Source organism: Doryrhamphus excisus, chromosome 1, assembly GCF_030265055.1.
Source record: "Doryrhamphus excisus isolate RoL2022-K1 chromosome 1, RoL_Dexc_1.0, whole genome shotgun sequence".
NCBI lineage: Eukaryota > Metazoa > Chordata > Actinopteri > Syngnathiformes > Syngnathidae > Doryrhamphus > Doryrhamphus excisus.
Window position 1 is genome coordinate 14,986,463 of NC_080466.1, and position 18,672 is coordinate 15,005,134.

Sequence of the window (18,672 nt, forward strand, 5' to 3'; positions counted from 1 at the left end):
GGTGCTCTGCGAGTACTGTCTGTTTACGTCATCTCTCTGCGACCTCTTCTCTGCTCCTCCCGGCGGCTCTGGAAGCTTCTGAAGGGGGGACGGGTGGATATAACATAATCCGCCTTCATCCTAAATCAAGGATTCTTATTTCATCTCCAGAACACATCAGTCCCGTTCTGAGGTTTTCCCCGGACACTTTGCATCGATTATAAAATCGTGATGCCAGAAGCGATGGCCGTACCAAAGGCTTCAAACGGAGGCAAAAACAAAGGAGGGGCGTATGTGGACCGAGACAAGCCGGCCCAAATTCGATTCAGTAACATTTCTGCTGCAAAAGGTAATTAAAACCAACTCACTGAAGAAACTGTACAAGACTAAGTAATCTTTGGTAACTTGGACTGGGCATGAGACCGTTACATGTGTCAATCAAATGTTACTAGTTAAAAAGCAATGTTGAAATATTGAACAATTGAAAATGGCTTTCGCTCTTCTTGAATCGTTTTAAATGCCGAATTGATCAGTGACTCATCAGTTTCGTCTCAGTACATTTTTTAAAAAGTCCCCTTCAATAGTTAAATTGGGAATTGTTACTTTCTAATAGTCCTACTGTGTTGTTTATTAATTGACAGCTGTCGCTGATGCCATCAGAACCAGTCTGGGGCCCAAAGGAATGGACAAGATGGTCAGTGAATGCACCACAGGTCATTTCAAATGAACCACGCCTGCCTCATCAGAGTATCTCGTTGTTTCAGATCCAGGATGAGAAAGGTGACGTGACCATCACCAACGACGGTGCCACCATCTTGAAGCAGATGCAGGTGCTCCACCCTGCCGCCAAGATGGTACGATCTCGCCAAACGTGACGTCTGTGTTAAATGTCAGCGTGCTAACAGCCGTGTGTGTTTTCAGCTGGTGGAGCTGTCCAAAGCTCAGGACATTGAGGCCGGCGATGGCACCACCTCTGTTGTGGTGATTGCGGGTGCCCTTCTTGATGCCTGTTCCAAACTGCTCCAGAAAGGTTGTTGTTCATCCTTTGTGTTATTATCACATCACACTGAGCGATGTATGACAATGTTCGAAAAATGGATGACTCCTTCCAATAGGCATCCACCCCACCATCATCTCGGAGTCGTTCCAGAAGGCGGTGGATAAAGGTGTGGAGGTTCTGACGAGCATGAGCCGGCCCGTGGATCTGAGCGACCGCGAGACGCTTCTCAACAGCGCCACCACGTCGCTGTGCTCCAAGGTGGTGTCGCAGTACTCCAGCTTGCTGGCCCCCATGAGCGTGGACGCCGTCATGCGGGTCATCGACCCTGCCACCGCCACCAGCGTGGACCTGCAGGATATCAAAGTCATCAAGAAGCTCGGGTGAGGGCGGATGTCCCGATCCAAGATGATGCCACATAAGTGGTAGACTCATTCATTGTATGGGGGGGTGTTTCAGGGGGACCATCGACGACTGTCAACTGGTGGACGGGCTGGTGCTGACCCAGAAGGTGGCCAGCGCTGGTGTGAGCCGAGTGGAGAAGGCCAAGATCGGCCTCATCCAGTTCTGTTTGTCTCCTCCCAAAACTGATGTGAGACATTTTTCATCCTTTCATTCAAAACCACGTCACCAGTCTGTTGTATTATTAATATATGACAAACAATAACAATAATTTCCAATATGTTTGGCGTTTAGATGGACAACCAGATTGTGGTGTCGGACTACGCTCAGATGGACCGCGTGCTTCGGGAGGAGCGCGCTTATATCCTCAACATGGTCAAGCAGATCAAGAAGGCTGGCTGCAACGTGCTGCTCATCCAGAAGTCCATCCTCCGGTAGGAAACGGCCGCCATTGCACGCCCATGGGGGCACTTTGCCGTGCTAACGACACCCCCTCACCCCCCGCCGCCACAGGGACGCCCTGAGCGACCTCGCCCTGCACTTTCTCAACAAAATGAAGATAATGGTGGTGAAAGACATTGAGAGGGAAGACATCGAGTTCATTTGCAAGGTGAGTGTGTCGCGTGACATGAAATAAGCTGCCATTTTATGATTATGAGCCACACCCGCCATGTAGTGATGGAAAATATGTGCTGTCATGTAAATGAGGAAGATAAATAGTAAAAATAGAATATTATTCTTCACAATAACCACGATGAAATATTGTGTCTCAGACCATCGGCACCAAACCCATCGCCCACGTCGACCACTTCACTCCCGAGATGCTCGGCGGCGCCGAAATGGCCGAGGAGGTCAATTTGGACGGCTCGGGCAAGCTGATTAAGGTGGGTTGGCGTTAAAAATGTATGCCATCCCGCCGCCACTAAATGTTTTTGTTTTTTTTTGCTCGTCTTAGATCACGGGCTGCACCAATCCCGGGAAGACGGTGAGCATCGTGGTCAGGGGCTCCAACAAGTTGGTGATCGAGGAGGCGGAGCGATCCATCCACGACGCGCTCTGCGTCATCCGCTGTCTGGTCAAGAAAAGGTGGGTGGCGAGGTTAGGTGGCCACGCCCTCCTTCAAAGGCGCTCCAGCACTTGTCATCCTGCTGGGGCGTAACAAACGGAGGAACATCAATGTTGGGTGCTCTTTTTTTTTTTTAATGGCTCGCTTGGTTGTCATGGCAACTTGGTGAGGGAGGGCATTCGCACATTCATATTATAAAGATGGCTGCTAATTGAAGTCATATATTTACCTCATTCCATTTGGTGCTGCATTCATGCGGTGTCGTAAAGAGTCAACAATGTCTCCCTCCGTAAAGGGCCCTAATCGCTGGCGGCGGCGCCCCTGAGATTGAGCTCGCCGTGCGTCTCGCCGAGTATTCACGCACGCTAGGCGGCATGGAAGCGTACTGTGTGAGAGCGTATGCCGACGCGCTGGAAGTCATCCCTTCCACGCTGGCAGAGAACGCTGGCTTGAACCCCATCTGCACCGTGACGGAGCTCCGAAACAGGCACGCTCAGGGAGACAAGATGGCAGGCATCAACGTGCGCAAGGTAGGTTGCACACACACACGCCATATTGTCTTCCCAGATCGTTGTGTTGCAACTATCTGTGTCCGACAGGGTGGCATCTCCAACATCCTGGAGGAGCTGGTGGTGCAGCCATTACTGGTCTCCATCAGCGCCCTCACCTTGGCCACGGAGACGGTCCGCAGCATCCTCAAGATTGACGACGTGGTACGACGTCTCGTCTCAAACTAAGCCCGACGTTCAACATTTTGTTGTCTCTTGACTTTATTTCATGTCTTTGCGATCGCAGGTGAACACACGATAAGTTTGATGCCGGCCCATGGAGTCGCTTGGCGAGGGATCCAGCAACTCGCCGATGATCATCTCCCAGTGTTGATGATGCCCTTGTTAGGTTGCATAAGTTAATAAAATCATTTTTTGACACCCAAGCAGCGCCTGTTTGATTCCTTTAAGTCCTAAACTGGTTATTAGCCATTATCTGAATACTTTACATTCACTTTTGATTTATGTAATTTTCTCATAAATTGACAATTAATGGTAAATATGTATGTACTGTATTTTTTATATGATAAATCAAATTTTGTAATCTGACATCAAAAGCGCTTTTGATCCTTAAAGATGTAGGATTGACACGCCTTTCACAGTATGTCACTTCCTTGACAACGGGCTGCTTCGTTGCTAGGCAACACTGACTTCCTGCTTTAAAGGCAGACTACTGCTGGCAAGCGGAGGCTCGCAGTGCTCGGCTACCTTTTTTTTTTTAGCTGTGAGAAGGAAAAAAATAGTTAAAAAGTGTAGTCTGTCATGGCCAACGCACACCGGAACAACGTGCTGGTCACGTCGTGTCTGAAGAGGCCGGTGGACCCTCACACTAAGACGCCATTGGCCTGCTATGAGCGGGAGAAATTAGCGCCCTACTCGGCCACAGGTCACGTGGACAACCGGGACTACGAGAAGGAGGTAAAAGATGGCGACCGAGTCAACAAATAACTCAAAAGTTATTCGGGTATTAAAGACGTAATATCGTGAGTATGAGGATGTTTAATGTTACTTGATGTTTGTTATGTTATATTTGTGTGATGAAGAAGTGGACACTTTGAGGTCAGGTGGTGCTTTGTGAGGATTTAATGGGAACACTTTGTCGTCCTGACTATTTCTGGACTAGATTACAAAGTGTCCACATTCAGAGTGTAAATCCTTCATCCTTGTCTGATCACCTCCTACACCCTGGCACGCTCCTTGTTGGAGAGGATGGAGGATGACACCTAACACCGCTTGTGCCAGTTGAGCCATCATGTTAAGCCCCTCTCGGTGGGCCGCCATATGGTCCGTATTGCCCCCACACCCTAATAGGCTTAGACCCGAGACCAGGCTGGGTCTTTCAAGCCAGAGGACAAAAATGTTGACCCCTCAAGACATAATGTGGAAGTTGTGTAACTGTATTATCTGCGCCAACATCTTCAAAGTCAAACAACACAATCTTTCTGTGTCAACATCTTCAAAGTCAACCAAAAGAACTCAATCTTTGCCCCCCCTAGGCGGAGTACGAGGACGCGGGGTCCGACGAGTGTGATGGAGACTGTCCTCTGAGAATGAAGGACAACAGAGCGGCGGCGCCAGCAGAGCGCATGGACCTGCGTGAGATCTTCTTCTCCAACGAGGAGTACTACAGCAAGCTGGAGGAGCTAAAGAAGGCTCACCTGCGCACCATGGCCGAGCTGGAGAGCATGTACCATCACAAGCTGCAGCGCCACGGCATGGACACCCTTGCTGGGGAGGCCGGTCAAAGGTCAGCGCTTTACTTGGAACTATGAATTTTATATTAACTTTACATTTGATATTTATTATCAGGGCTGTCAAAATAATGTGTTATTATTTGCACTACTTTTTTGGGCGCATGTACACATGATACTTTTGATACTCGGCCCACACCGTAGTTTGAGGAAGTAGCAGTAGAAGTAGCTTAAAAGCCCTGTCAGTACAATGTTATTTTTTATCTAGTACATCATCCTGTTGAAGTACTGCCAGTATTTTTTATTGTCATTTATACAGTAGTAACTTGGAATAAGAGCGTCCAAACTCGCACCCTAACATTTGGCTATGAGCTGCTAATTAATGGCAGGCATAGCCGAGGACAGCTATTTGATGCTATTTGGTTAATGACTATAGCTATAGAGCTAGCAATGCTAGCATTAGCAGGGCAGTAGCTAATCAAAGCTTATGTATTTATTATGTATTATGTAAATGTATTATGTATTATGGTGTATCTCAGTGATTCCCAAAGTGTGGGCCGCGGCCCCCCGGTGGGCCGTGGTGGTACTACAGGTGGGCCATGAGAGGTCATTAAAAATATGATTCATTTTTGCAAATATTATTTTTTAAATTCTTTGTAAAATATTTATTGCACGATTAAAAAATGTATATTTACAGGCCTAAGTAATAATCTGTTGAGTGTTATTGACCTGTCACAATATTTTTAATATTCTTATTATTATTATTAATGAAGTGTACGCTCTTTTGGAGGAGTGTGTCTTTCACCATCAATAACGCCGATGTGTTTGTAGCGCTCTAGCTCCACGCCGTCTGAGGAAGTCGCACTCTGCCATGGAGCTCCGGAGAAGTTCTGGGTCGTCTGAGTCATCGGACGAAGACGGTTGTTCCGACGTGGAGAAAGGCTTGCTGTTCTCTCCCAAGGAATACATCAAGAACATGTGGAAGGGCTTCAAGCTTTCGCCTCGTATTCGCCACCTGTCTTCCTCCCTGCCGGGAGACCACAGCGACTTCCAGCCGCAGAAAGAGAAGAGGCGGAGCCAACGGGTGACGGTCCCCAAGCCATTCCGGATGACGCTGCGTGAGGCGGAGCGGCGGAAGCGCGGCATGAAGACGCGCACCGAGATTGAAGTTGAGAACGCAGAGCTGCGACGACAGCTGGAGGAGCTAACCGAGTGCCAGAACAAGTTCCGGGCCAGCCCGGTTCCGGCGCACGTTCATTTGCCGCTGTACGAGGAGCTGAAGGAACGCAACGAGGAACGCCGCAGGGCCATGCGAGAGCAAGAGGAGCGCCACCTCCGAAATCTTTCCAAGCCCTTCAGCTTCCTGGAGAGGGAGCGACTGAAGAAGGAGCAGCGCCAGCAGCACCAGCAGCCTCCCGAGCAGGACCGGGTCAAGCCTTTCAAAGCCAAGCCGGTGCCAAAGTCCGTGTACTCGGCGGCGTCTGTCGAGTTGAGGAAGGAGGAGCAGCTGTACCGCTCCATCCAGAAGCAGATGAGAGCCCAGGAGATGCTCCACAGCGCCTCCAGCGCTCCCAGCATGCTGGACCAGAGACTTTGCGAGAGAAGGAAGAACAAGGACGGCGGCAAAGATGGCAGCCCAGTCTTCTCCCACAAGCCCCACATCAACAAGGAAGTTCTGGACTTCGACGCCAGTTACAAACGCTTCCAGAAGAGCATGGAGAGGAGGAAAGAAGTGAAGCCGACGACGTCGTGCGAGCCCTTTGAGTTGAGGACGTCTCGGGTCTCCTCTCATCGTCAGCGCATTGCGGCAGACACGGAGAAGGAGCAGAGCAGCCCGCGCTCTCTGCGATGGCCGTACGTCGGCTCCCCCAAGAGCGTCCGCACACCAAACTCCAGCCTGTGTTCATCCCTGTCTGGGAGCATGGAGCTGCTTCCCGCCAAAATCACAGACGCCACCAAGAAACGCCACGAAGCCGTGAGGTACCTTAGCAGGCTCCTCTCCCAAACCAGCCTTGACCTTAGCGACCTCCACTGTGTCTGAGTGTCTGCCCCGAAACCCTCCAGCGTCCTTCCATCCCTCCTCTGCCCCAACACCTGTAGACGCCCCTGAACATCCTCCCGTGTGAGCAGACAGGTGCTGGAGCAGAGGAGGAGAGCGGAGCAAGAGGAGGAGCGCTGGAAGGAGCGACAGAAGGAGCGCGAGAAGAAGCTGCAGAAGCTGGTGCAGAAGCGTGCCCATGCCAACGACCCCCACCTGGCGCTTTCGCAGACCCACAACAGCAAACTCAAAGAGTTCAGGTGAGAGGAAGACTATGACGCTACTTCCGGTGCTGAGACCACACCCACAATCTCTTTACTTCCTGTCCAGGAAACAAGACCGCCAGCGTAGGAAGGAGTATCAGCAGGAGATCAAGGAGATCAAGGAGCGAGTGAAGGGGAGGCCACTCTTACTGGAGCAGGTTGCTCAGGTGAAGTGCAGCCCGTAGCTCGTTTTACAATGAAATTAGTAAAACAAAAATAATATTATATAATAATAAAACTGAACAAAAAATACGCATTTTTTGCTAATAATCATGCACTCTGCCAACAACAGAAGAACGCCAAGCAGGCGGCAGAGAAACGCTTCAGTGACACCTTGCATGGATGCCACCTGAGCGAGGAGTTCATCAACAGAAAAGCAGTGACGTCACGTCCACGCCAGGCGGATGACACTCGGTAATTTTTTTTTCCCATGACGGACACTGTGGACCTCTGCTCATTCTTCTTCTATTGTCCAGTGACTTACCAGAGTCAGAGGGCGTCCCGTTGGAGCCTGTACCTTACAGAAAGGTCTTTCTGGATAATGAAGACCAGGAGGTGGAATCTGAGGAGAGGGTATCATGTGATGGAAGCGAGGATGAAGATGAGCGGCATTCCCTGGAAAGTTGTGACTACTCAGACGACCACGACAATTATTCTGATGGCAGCGAGCAGGAGGCGGAGGATGCTGACAGCGGGAAACAGGAAGAGGATGTACATCACCCTTAGCATCTTTCCAAACTCATCATTGAGGAACAATGTGGAAAATGAACATAATTTGGACATACAATGTTCTATTATTCCATTGAGATTTCATCAATAGTTGGTGTATAGATTGCTCAATAAAATTAACTCAAGTGATAACTTTAAAAACAATTTGACTTATTAGTGATGTTTACCGTAAATTAGTGAGTAATAAAATGATTATAAAGTAATAAGTACTACTGATGTATTTACTGTAAATGACAGCATGGCCTCAAAGTGCTAAAGGCGGGGCCAGATTGACAGCACCGCCCTCTCCTGTGATAGGACGTGACGTATGTCTTCTCACAGCCAATCAGACCGGGTGTGGGCGGTTACATAGTCCAAATTTTACGCGGCGCTCGGCGGGCCGAAGCACCGAGAATGAATATCCCGGTCTCAACCGGTTTGAGCCGGTCCGTGGATGGAAGCATGAGCTTAGAGGACGAGCACACTAGCACGCATTAAATCTTTGCCTTTTAAAGTGTGTGCGAAGCCAAGCTAAAATAAAATAACTGACTGTTTCACTTGCTTACTATGACCCGGAATAGTGACAGTTTAGCTTATAGCTAAAAGCTTAGCAAGTGGCGCTGAATATCATTGACTTTTCCATTAGCGGGCTACATAGCAGTTAGCATGGTGGTGGTCGGCTGCCATTCCCGCTGATCAAAGAAACATACATTTCTGACGTGGATATACGTTTAATACCACGGCAACAATCGACCGATAGCCAACGTGGGATATTTAACAAATCACTGCTAATTGTCGCGTTAGCATTAGCTCCTTGCTAACTGTGGCGGTTTATGCGTGTGGCATGAGCTAAACGTACACTTGCCAGTGCAGTTTTTTTTTTACTTTTCAGTCTCAGTGTTCATCAATTTAAACTCTTACTTTCGACGAGAGGGCGGAAGACAAACAAGGTGAGTCAAAGCTTTTTCGGACCAACTTGCCCGACGTGGGCTAGACGTTAGATTCAAAGTGTACAAGCTAACCTACTGTTTGTTTTAACTCGGTTGCCAGCTAAGCATTCACACACGACTCCAAAGTGACCCCCTTATCGTAACTACGGGTACTGCTAACCCTAGAATACGATTGAAATAACTTTAAAAATTTGCTATAAACTAACGAATAGGGTCCGACTCGTCCTTCTGTGGTGTATATGTTTCCCCAGGTGGCGGCGCTGTGGCGCGTTCTAACATTTGTTGAAAACATGCTTGTTTTTTCTGTTTGAAAGCATCACGTGTCAATATGGCACCCTCTGACTTGTATCTGTATTTGCAGCTTTGTATCATTTTGGAGGTATTTCTTCGCTACAATGCTCACTAATGCAATACTTTGGTATTTTAACTTCATCACATCGGGCATGAAACCCAGATGATGCAAATGTTTCATTTGACCTTCTCCTCCTTTCAGACTCTCTATGCCAGCAGAAATGACCATGTTGGCCGACCACCCAGCCAGACAGCTGCTGGACTTCAACCAAAAGCTGGACATCAACCTGCTGGACAATGTGGTCAACTCCATGTACCATGACATCGGGTCTCAGGTGAGCTGGCGCCGGCCGGCTTTAACCCTCCTCTTGTGTTAGGGTCGGCACCGACCCGTTTTACATTTTAATGCATAAAAAGAATCACATAACATTTATTTATTGCATCAAGTTTTTTTGACTCAACTAAATAAAACCAAAAAAATAATTTTGACTACATTTTAAAATGGTCTGGTTGAAATTATGACCGCTGTATTAGGGTCGGTTTCGACCCGGTTGTTATAATAATAATAATATGACTATAAAGCAATATTTTAAGCCACAACTGAAATCATAAGTGTACAATTAGCCAACACAATGACAACCAGCTCCTCTTCTCATCATGGAAGCTCAGGGGATTCTCATTTTGACCGCTTTTCCAGTATACATGTGAGATGAATTCACTCATTTGATTGGCTGATTTCACATTTACAATTTGGATCATGGAAATAATGGCAAGAAGTACAGTGAACCAAGATCTGGACCTGATTTCAGTTTATACTAAAGTTCTGTTGCTGAAAACAAGAACTTTTTCTACCTTTTCTTGACATTAATATATATGGGTCAAAATTGATCCCAACACCATAGATCAGAGGTAGGGAACCTATGGCTCGGGAGCCAGGTAGGGCTCTTTTGATGACTGTATCTGGCTCTCAAGCATTTACCACAATAAAAATGTATGTTTGCTAACATTTTAAAGTAAACATCACAGAAATCACTGTTAAAAATAATATTAAAAATCAACACTTTCTTATGCATTTTAATTCGTCCATCTATTTTCTACTGCAATATGGCCGACCATATCCATCTTTCTTGATGATATTTTCCAGGTCAAACACCAAAACTTGATTATTACTGGGTAATGCGGTAGTCTACCTCAGTCATTGAGATGTCAAAAAAACATGTAAATGTAAACTTTCCTCCTTTAGTCAAATAGTCACCTAGCTAAAGCTGCAGAACCAAGCCTTTTGACGAAGATGGCCAAAAGAATGAAATACGTGTACTGAATACGGTTCAAAACTATGCAGCAGCAGAAGTTGCATTAATGGCAGCAAGTATTTGATTTATTATTGGACACTGCGCTGCTCACGAAAGTGTGCTGGCCACACCCCATTGGCGTGGGGTGTGCCTGGTCTACGTAATTAGAGCCCATTATATCTAAAACGGTTGGTCTTACATACAAATGCACACATTTTATTGCATTCAATGTTTTAAAAAAATGTATATGGCTCTCACAGATACACATTTTAAAATATCTGGCCTTCATGGCTCTCTTAGCCAAAAAGGTTCCCGACCCCTGCCATAGATGTTTCTTTAGTGATTAATACTAAAATGAGAAAATAAATCAAACTAATTGATTTAAGAGATATGTTCTATATCCCTCAGTAATAGCCAGGTAACAAAAGAACCTTCAATTTATGAATATGATTCTTTTGAGGTTCAGTTTACCATTTTTGGAAATTGAAATCGAGAGTTATAGTGACAAAAAAGGCCTAAATGCACACAACAAAAGTATTAAAAGCAACATTTTCATGGATGAGGAAGCCTAAGAAGGTAACCAAGACATAGGAAGCAAATTTGATGGTAACTTATTGTTTTTAGTGTATTTTATAGCTGATTTAATACATGGGTCAAAACCCACCCGGTAACATAAGAGATGATACCAGAAAGCTAACACAAGATGAAGTTTAAGTGGCGGTGCTGGGTGTTTTAGAGGGCTGTTATGTCGGACGATAAATATGATTTCCGCCCAAATGAAAGCAGCAACGAGTGGCCCAGGAAGTGCTCACCAACCTGAGGGACCACCCGGATGCGTGGACCAGAGTGGACACCATCCTGGAGTTTTCCCAGAACATGAAAACTAAGGTGGTGTTTCTTTACTGTTATATTCCACCTCAGTCCACCAATGAAACAAGTGCAGTTAATATTCTTCTGTTCTTCAGTATTATGCGCTGCAGATTCTGGAGACTGTTATTAAAGCCCGCTGGAAGATTCTCCCCAGAAACCAGTGTGAAGGTCAGTTATCTCGCGTCAAGTCCGCGCACGTGTCTGTCATCTCTTAAAAGTAACATGCATGTTTTCCAGGCATCAAGAAGTATGTTGTCGGACTCATCATCAAGACTTCCTCAGACCCAGCAAACATGGAGGTCATGTGATTTTCATAGCACACGTGTTGTCCATGTTGTTCAAATGTTGACTTGATGTGTGTTTTTATTTTATTTTTTGTAGAAGGAGGGCGTGTACATTTCAAAGCTCAACATGATCCTGGTCCAGGTAAACGATCAGGAATAAACGTCAGCGTCACACCATGACGCACGAGATACACTTGTTCTTCTGGTCTCTGTAGATCCTGAAGCAGGAGTGGCCCAAACACTGGCCCACCTTCATCAGCGACATCGTGGGCGCCAGCCGCACCAGCGAGAGCTTGTGTCAGAACAACATGATCATCCTCAAGCTGCTCAGCGAGGAGGTCTTTGACTTCTCCAGTGGACAGATGACTCAGGTGAAGGCCAAGCATCTCAAGGACAGGTGAGTCCTCACGGCCCGTCACGGCTCTGCCGGCGCCTTCTAGTGTCCTCAATGAGATGACAGCAACAATAATATGTCACTAGCCAGCAGAGGGCGCCATTAATACAAGCCCATCCCAGTGCTTCTCAAATAGTCATGAGAGGCTTTTTAACGTAGTCCTAGCATAGAAGTGTTTCAATGGATGAATAAATATCAGTTTCTGTAGTATTTTAAATGGGAGGGGACATGAAAAAATTTCTGTCCCTGGGGAGGGACATGACAGAAAATAATTGAAGGACCGTCCCGACCTGACCCTCACCCGTTTTTGTTGTTCTTCTCTCAGCATGTGCAACGAGTTTTCCCAAATCTTCCAGCTGTGCCAATTTGTGATGGTAAGAACATCTCCTTTCACGTTTGTGTGTTTGATCTCCTCGGGGGTCGGGGGGGCCTTCACCTTACCGCTTCTCTCTCCAGGAAAACTCTCAGAACGCGCCGCTGGTGCACGCCACTCTGGAGACTCTCCTGCGCTTCCTTAACTGGATCCCTCTGGGCTACATCTTTGAGACCAAACTCATCAGCACGCTGGTCTACAAGGTAGGGTGTCGTTTTCTTTTTATTGGAGAAGTTTAACTACAGCTGCAACAATTAATCAATGGTTAATGGATTACTCAATTAATCAACAACTGTCTTGGTAGTCGATGAATGGTTTTGTATTTAAAGAAGTAAATAGCAGCATCTCAAAGGGGGTCTGGGCGAGACTGGGCCGCATCAGGTTTTCCAAAAAAACAAAAACGCATTTATTAAAAACAGAAAAATGAATAAACTTTGCCTTAGTTTCGATTTTCTACAATAAAAGCTCTGATAAAACATTCCACTGTTCTCAAATATCTTAATTTTTCATTTTTCAGCACAAAATGAGATGAAAAATAAATAAACAAATCAAGAATAAAGAAAATCAATCAGTAATAAATAAATATAATATAATAAAACGGCAAATAATAAAAACTTAAAAAAAAACACAGTTAGTGGGTAGACAAATTATTTTTTTCAGATTAAAATGAACAAATCATTATTAGAGCCCTGTAGACATGACAAAACACGACTATAGTCACATTTATACTTTTTTTTTATTTACAACATATTGCGCAACTGCAGGGTCTTGAGACACATGCTAACTCGCAAACTAGAGAGCTAGCGACCTAAACGGTAGCCTTCAAGTTATTTCCTTTAAACTTAAATAGCCGAAAACTTACCACTTCCACACGGATAGGGAGGTTAACTATTAAGTTATTTAACCTTTAACATGAACATTAATCAAACGTAATAATTTTTTCTGGGTACATGATACCATACAGCATCCATATCAAACTTGCGCGGGCCACACTAACATTAAACTTTCATATCAAGGCGGGGGCCTCAAACTAGTGTCCTGCGGGCCAAAAATGAAACTCATAATGTGCTGACTCATTTGTCACGCTACCCAAGTAGCAAAGTGCCAGATGTTGGTGGACTGATCATTGTTGCAGGATATCTCCAGGGTTCTCGGTTAAATAACTAAATGTTCTTTGCAGTTCTTGAACGTGCCAATGTTTCGCAACGTGACACTGAAATGTTTGACGGAAATTGCCGGCGTGAGCGTGAACCAGTACGAGGAGCAGTTTGCCAACTTGTTCACGCTGACCATGTGCCAGCTCAAACAGGTAACGCACCCGCCATGACGACCGCTGCTAATAATTAATAAGCAATAAGTACATGAGTGGAACGTTTGTGTGCTCAGATGTTGCCCTTGAACACAAACATCAGAGTGGCCTACGCCAACGGGAAGGACGACGAGCAGAACTTCATCCAGAACCTCAGTTTGTTCCTCTGCACCTTCCTCAAAGAACACGGCCAGCTGGTGGAGAAGAGGCCCAACCTGCGAGAGACGCTCATGGAGGTAGGAGGCCACGTGGAGCACGCCTGACACAAAAGACGCTGCTTTCTGATTGTCACCCCCGTACCCCAACCACAGGCCCTCCACTACATGCTGCTGGTGTCCGAGGTGGAGGAGACTGAGATCTTCAAGATCTGTCTGGAGTACTGGAACCACCTGTCGTCGGAACTTTACAGGGAGAGCCCCTTCTCCACCTCCAGCACGCCGCTGCTGTCTGACGTCCCTCCTCGCCGACACCTCTACCTGACCGTCCTCTCTCAGGTGGGCGGTTGAGCTCCGAACAATCCTGGTGTTCCATCATTCCCGTCCTAACTTTAATTTTTCTGCATCCTAGGTGCGTCTACTTATGGTGAGCCGCATGGCCAAGCCCGAGGAGGTTCTGGTGGTGGAGAACGACCAGGGGGAGGTGGTCAGGGAGTTCATGAAGGACACGGATGCCACCAACCTCTACAAGAACATGAGGGAGACCCTCGGTAGGCGTTTTGTCTTTTATTTGTGCACCAGTTTGACCTCGATGGACACTAAGCTTCTAAACCCTGCAGTGTATCTGACCCATCTGGACTACGTGGACACCGAGCGCATCATGACCGAGAAGCTCCACAACCAGGTGAACGGCACAGAGTGGTCGTGGAGGAACCTCAACATGCTCTGCTGGGCCATCGGCTCCATCAGCGGGGCCATGCATGAAGAAGATGAGAAGAGGTTTCTGGTCACCGTGATCAAGGTGATTGACATGTTGTTTACCTTCGGTGGTGGTGGAGGTGGTGGTCCATTGTGTGACAGTGTGTTGTCTTCAGGACCTTCTGGGCTTATGTGAGCAGAAGAGAGGGAAGGACAACAAAGCCATCATCGCGTCCAACATCATGTACATTGTGGGCCAGTACCCTCGCTTCCTGAGAGCTCACTGGAAGTTCCTCAAGACGGTTGTCAACAAGCTCTTTGAGTTCATGCACGGTGAGAATAGCCTTGGTATTTGAGGGTGGCGTGTGCCTCCAACGTGGACGTCACCGAGACGATGTATGGTCTTGCAGAGACGCACGACGGCGTTCAGGACATGGCCTGCGACACCTTCATCAAGATCGCACAAAAATGCCGCCGCCATTTTGTCCAGGTTCAGGTAGGCGAGGTGATGCCCTTCATAGACGAGATCCTCAACAACATCAACACCATCATCTGCGACCTGCAGCCTCAGCAGGTCAGTGCCGACTTCACTCTCAGGCCGAGCGCTCCGAGTGGGCCCATAAAAGTCCCACCCCCCTCGTGTGTCTGCAGGTGCACACCTTCTATGAGGCCGTCGGCTACATGATTGGCGCCCAGACCGATCAGGCGGTCCAGGAGCTTCTAATAGAGAAGTACATGATGCTGCCCAATCAGGTGTGGGACAGCATCATCCAGCAGGCCACAAAGGTAAGGACACACCGGGATTGTGTAGGGAACCCCCTTGCACCTTCTCACACTCCGTGCCCTCTCCACTCTGCAGAACGTGGACATCCTGAAGGATGCGGAGACGGTGCGTCAGCTTGGGAGCATCCTCAAAACAAACGTCAAAGCCTGTAAAGCCGTCGGACATCCCTTTGTGGTCCAGCTGGGTCGCATCTACCTTGACATGCTCAATGTCTACAAGTGTCTGAGTGAGAACATCTCCTCGGCCGTCCAGACCAACGGTCAGCCTCCCTCCTTATCTTTGCTGTCATTTTTGTGTCACCTTGTTTTAATGATCCTCGCTATGAAACAGGCGAGATGGTCACCAAGCAGCCTCTGATCAGGAGCATGAGGACGGTGAAGAGGGAGACCCTCAAGCTCATCTCAGGATGGGTCAGTCGCTCCAACGACCCTCAGATGGTGAGGAACATCGCTAACGACCGTCACTGTTCTCTCCAGCGTGTTGCACATCTTCTACATGTGAATGTTGCAAATGTGCTCAGGTGGCAGAGAACTTTGTGCCGCCGCTTCTGGAGGCGGTGCTTATCGATTACCAGAGGAACGTGGCGGCCGCCAGGGAGCCAGAGGTCCTCAGCACCATGGCAACGATCGTCAACAAGCTGGGAGTCCACATTACAGGAGAAATCCCTAAAATCTTTGACGCTGTCTTTGAGTGCACATTGAACATGATCAACAAGGTGGGTCAGATGTTCCTCGACTGAAGGACTGTAGTAACAGCTCTGAGCTTCATGGGTTTTTCGTTGTTCTTCCTGGCCTATGTCTTCAGGACTTTGAGGAATTCCCTGAGCACAGGACACATTTCTTCTACCTGCTTCAAGCGGCGACTTCCCAATGCTTTCCCGCCTTCCTGGCCATCGCCCCCGCCCAGTTCAAGCTCATCCTGGACTCCATCATCTGGGCCTTCAAGCACACCATGAGGAACGTTGCAGACACAGGTGAGGACCAGCAAGCTCCTCCTCGAACAACAGAATCGGTCTGAAAGACGACATCTGCTGGTGGCCTTCCTGCAGGTCTTCAGATCCTCTTCACGCTGCTCCAGAACGTGTCTTCAGAGGAGGCGGCAGCGCAGAGCTTCTACCAGACGTACTTCTGTGACATCCTGCAGCACATCTTCTCCGTGGTCACGGACACGTCTCACACCGCAGGTACTGCACGTCACCACCTCACACACCTGCCCGCGCCCCTTCCTGGAACGCTGGAAGCGCTGTCAACGCCTCGCTGCTGTCCGTCTGTAGGTCTGACCATGCACGCCACCATATTGGCTTACATGTTCAACCTGGTGGAGGAGGGCAAGGTCAGCGTGGCCTTGAGCGCCGCCAGCCCCGCCAACAATCAGGTGCACGTGCAGGAATACATCGCCAACCTGCTGAAGACCGCCTTCCCACACCTCCAGGAGTAAGTCGCTATCATTTAAGATTATATATATTCTAATATATTATTATACATGTTTTTTTTTCATGTGATACACATTCCAATTTTGCAGCTTCATGCTTTTGGTATTTACAAAAAAAAAACAATATAAGTGATTTCATTGGGCTATGCATGGTCCAGTGCTAGAGATATGTGGAGCAACAGACCCTAATATGATACATTTGCAAAGCGACGGTGATGGCAAACGGTGGGAAAACACTGCAATGTTGTTCTACCATGTCAAGCACAAAAGTTGTCATGAAGCGTGACATCATCAGCGGGCATGTCTGCACCTCCAAAAATACAAAACGCTTATTTTGGTAGGCACTAAATACATTTGCTGTTTTGCAGTTTACCACCAATATGTACAATTAATGTACTTTACAATTTGACACGAGTGTATTTAATGATGTGTTAAGGTTTGTAGCTTAGCGTACAACCCTAATGCAAATTGTACGTATTCTTTGCCTAAATATTATATTCAAGCAAAAAATAACCAACTAAACGAAAATAGAAATGTAAGGCATTTGAAAGACTGTAATATTGAATATTGTTGAGTATTGTAGTATTCTACACTGGTCACTCGGTGTCAGTGTTACATCCATGAAACAATAGTCATGGCAGGAAGTACACTTGCCAGGAAACTCTCCCAATATCATATATTTGTCTTATTTTCTGTTATTTGGTCTAATCTATTGAGTAAAATGAGTGCAAAGGTGACTTTAGGGGTGCTATTTCATGTCTAAAAGGCTCTAATGAAGTTAAAACCTATATTTTGAAGCAGGTAAACAGATTTTCTATGCTTTAACGATGAAAATGAGAAAGGTAGCATAATAGGCTGGCGTTGGACAAATGGAAGCCACGTGAAAAAGGACGTTGCGAGGAATTAAGTACGTGACGACAAAGATGTGAGAAGCGCTAACAGTGTTGTGACTGTGGTCAGTGCCCAGGTAAAGGTGTTTGTTACGGGGCTGTTCAGCCTGAACCAGGACATCCCTGCCTTCAAGGAGCACCTGAGGGACTTCCTGGTCCAGATCAAGGTCAGTGACCACAAAGCGTGGAAGCGCTCGTGACTGTACATCATGTATGTATGTATGTACATTGTTGCTGAGTGTTGTTGTTGTGGTGTGTGTGTGCGCCTGTGCAGGAGTTTGCTGGTGAGGACACGACAGACCTGTTCCTGGAGGAGAGGGAGGCCTCTCTGCGTCAGGCCCAGGAGGAGAAACACAAGCTCCAGATGTCTGTGCCCGGCATCCTCAACCCCCACGAGCTGCCCGAGGAGATGTGCGACTGAAGCAGCACAAGGGTCACACAAGACCAGGACCCTTCCTGATGATGAACTCTTTTCTTTTTGTGTGTGTGTGTGTGTGTGCACGCACACAAAAAGAGAACAGGGGGTCCAACGGAGACCCTCGGCACTCGGTTGGACGTCGACCAAATCAATGTCAATATGTAAATGAAGCAGTTTGCCGCTGAGCCTCCCAACAATTGTGCAGATTTTTGTTCCATATGAACTTATTTTATACCTTCTCATTTGTGTGTGTGTGTTTTGCTAATTAAAGCTTTATTTTCACCACACTTGTTGCATATTAAAGCTTCATTTGATCCCAATTGTTCATATGTAATATAGACTACCACATGTGGACACTTCCTCTATTGTCTGTTTTGGGTTGTGTGTTTCCTGGACGCCAGTCGACCAGTGGCTCTTTTTGGAAGGAAGTGTTTGTGAAAGTGTCTTAGTACTCTTTGACTATAAAGTTGGCTATTTTTACAAACTTACTGTCAGACTTTGCTTTGTGCTCATGAAAGAACACAGGACTTACCTGCTGGGAAACATGCAAACTCCACACAGAGATGCCTAATGGAGAGTCAAACTCCGAAAGGCTCCAGGACCGGATGGTGTATCCCAGTCTGTGCTGACCCAACTGACACCCTTCCTACTTCAAACGCACCACCATCCATCCTAGCCCCCAAGAATACCTCCATCTCTGGATTACATGACTGCAGACCTGTGGCCCTGACATCTCAGACCCTGTGCTGGACCCCCCCTGCAGTTTGCCTACCGGACAATCCAGCAACATCTTGCCTGTTTGTGGACTCGGCGTTTGACACCGTCATCCCTCACCAGAAG

At 47.2% G+C, this 18,672-nt stretch overlaps 3 protein-coding genes across 5 annotated transcripts; all 3 read left to right on the top strand.

Annotated features, from left to right (window-relative positions):
* Nucleotides 1-27: 27 nt before the first annotated feature.
* Nucleotides 28-3,373, top strand: cct4 (chaperonin containing TCP1, subunit 4 (delta)). Its single transcript, XM_058074404.1, has 13 exons — nucleotides 28-328; nucleotides 621-673; nucleotides 744-833; nucleotides 901-1,009; nucleotides 1,095-1,359; nucleotides 1,436-1,568; nucleotides 1,673-1,812; nucleotides 1,892-1,988; nucleotides 2,152-2,262; nucleotides 2,334-2,464; nucleotides 2,740-2,974; nucleotides 3,044-3,157; nucleotides 3,240-3,373. The coding sequence occupies exons 1-13, from the start codon at nucleotides 211-213 to the stop codon at nucleotides 3,252-3,254; spliced, it is 1,611 nt and encodes a 536-aa protein (XP_057930387.1). The 5' UTR covers nucleotides 28-210; the 3' UTR covers nucleotides 3,255-3,373.
* A 281-nt stretch (nucleotides 3,374-3,654) lies between these two features.
* fam161a (FAM161 centrosomal protein A) lies at nucleotides 3,655-7,939 on the top strand. Of its 2 annotated transcripts, none has more exons than XM_058085238.1 (7): nucleotides 3,655-3,910; nucleotides 4,489-4,739; nucleotides 5,515-6,663; nucleotides 6,814-6,981; nucleotides 7,052-7,151; nucleotides 7,277-7,398; nucleotides 7,461-7,939. In XM_058085238.1, the coding sequence occupies exons 1-7, from the start codon at nucleotides 3,755-3,757 to the stop codon at nucleotides 7,708-7,710; spliced, it is 2,196 nt and encodes a 731-aa protein (XP_057941221.1). In that variant the 5' UTR covers nucleotides 3,655-3,754; the 3' UTR covers nucleotides 7,711-7,939. The 2 variants fall into 2 exon arrangements, with proteins under 2 accessions (XP_057941221.1, XP_057941229.1); XM_058085246.1 differs by having other exon boundaries at nucleotides 3,759-3,975.
* A 166-nt stretch (nucleotides 7,940-8,105) lies between these two features.
* On the top strand, nucleotides 8,106-18,119 carry xpo1a (exportin 1 (CRM1 homolog, yeast) a). Of its 2 annotated transcripts, none has more exons than XM_058085217.1 (25): nucleotides 8,106-8,642; nucleotides 9,136-9,268; nucleotides 11,009-11,113; nucleotides 11,191-11,263; nucleotides 11,333-11,394; nucleotides 11,477-11,521; nucleotides 11,595-11,776; nucleotides 12,099-12,147; nucleotides 12,230-12,349; nucleotides 13,327-13,455; nucleotides 13,533-13,691; nucleotides 13,767-13,949; nucleotides 14,023-14,161; nucleotides 14,231-14,412; nucleotides 14,486-14,642; nucleotides 14,720-14,883; nucleotides 14,961-15,095; nucleotides 15,169-15,352; nucleotides 15,424-15,530; nucleotides 15,614-15,808; nucleotides 15,898-16,066; nucleotides 16,142-16,276; nucleotides 16,367-16,526; nucleotides 17,485-17,581; nucleotides 17,689-18,119. In XM_058085217.1, the coding sequence occupies exons 2-25, from the start codon at nucleotides 9,143-9,145 to the stop codon at nucleotides 17,833-17,835; spliced, it is 3,204 nt and encodes a 1,067-aa protein (XP_057941200.1). In that variant the 5' UTR covers nucleotides 8,106-8,642; nucleotides 9,136-9,142; the 3' UTR covers nucleotides 17,836-18,119. The 2 variants fall into 2 exon arrangements, with proteins under 2 accessions (XP_057941200.1, XP_057941210.1); XM_058085227.1 differs by having other exon boundaries at nucleotides 8,107-8,642; nucleotides 11,012-11,113.
* The last annotated feature ends 553 nt before the right edge of the window (nucleotides 18,120-18,672 follow it).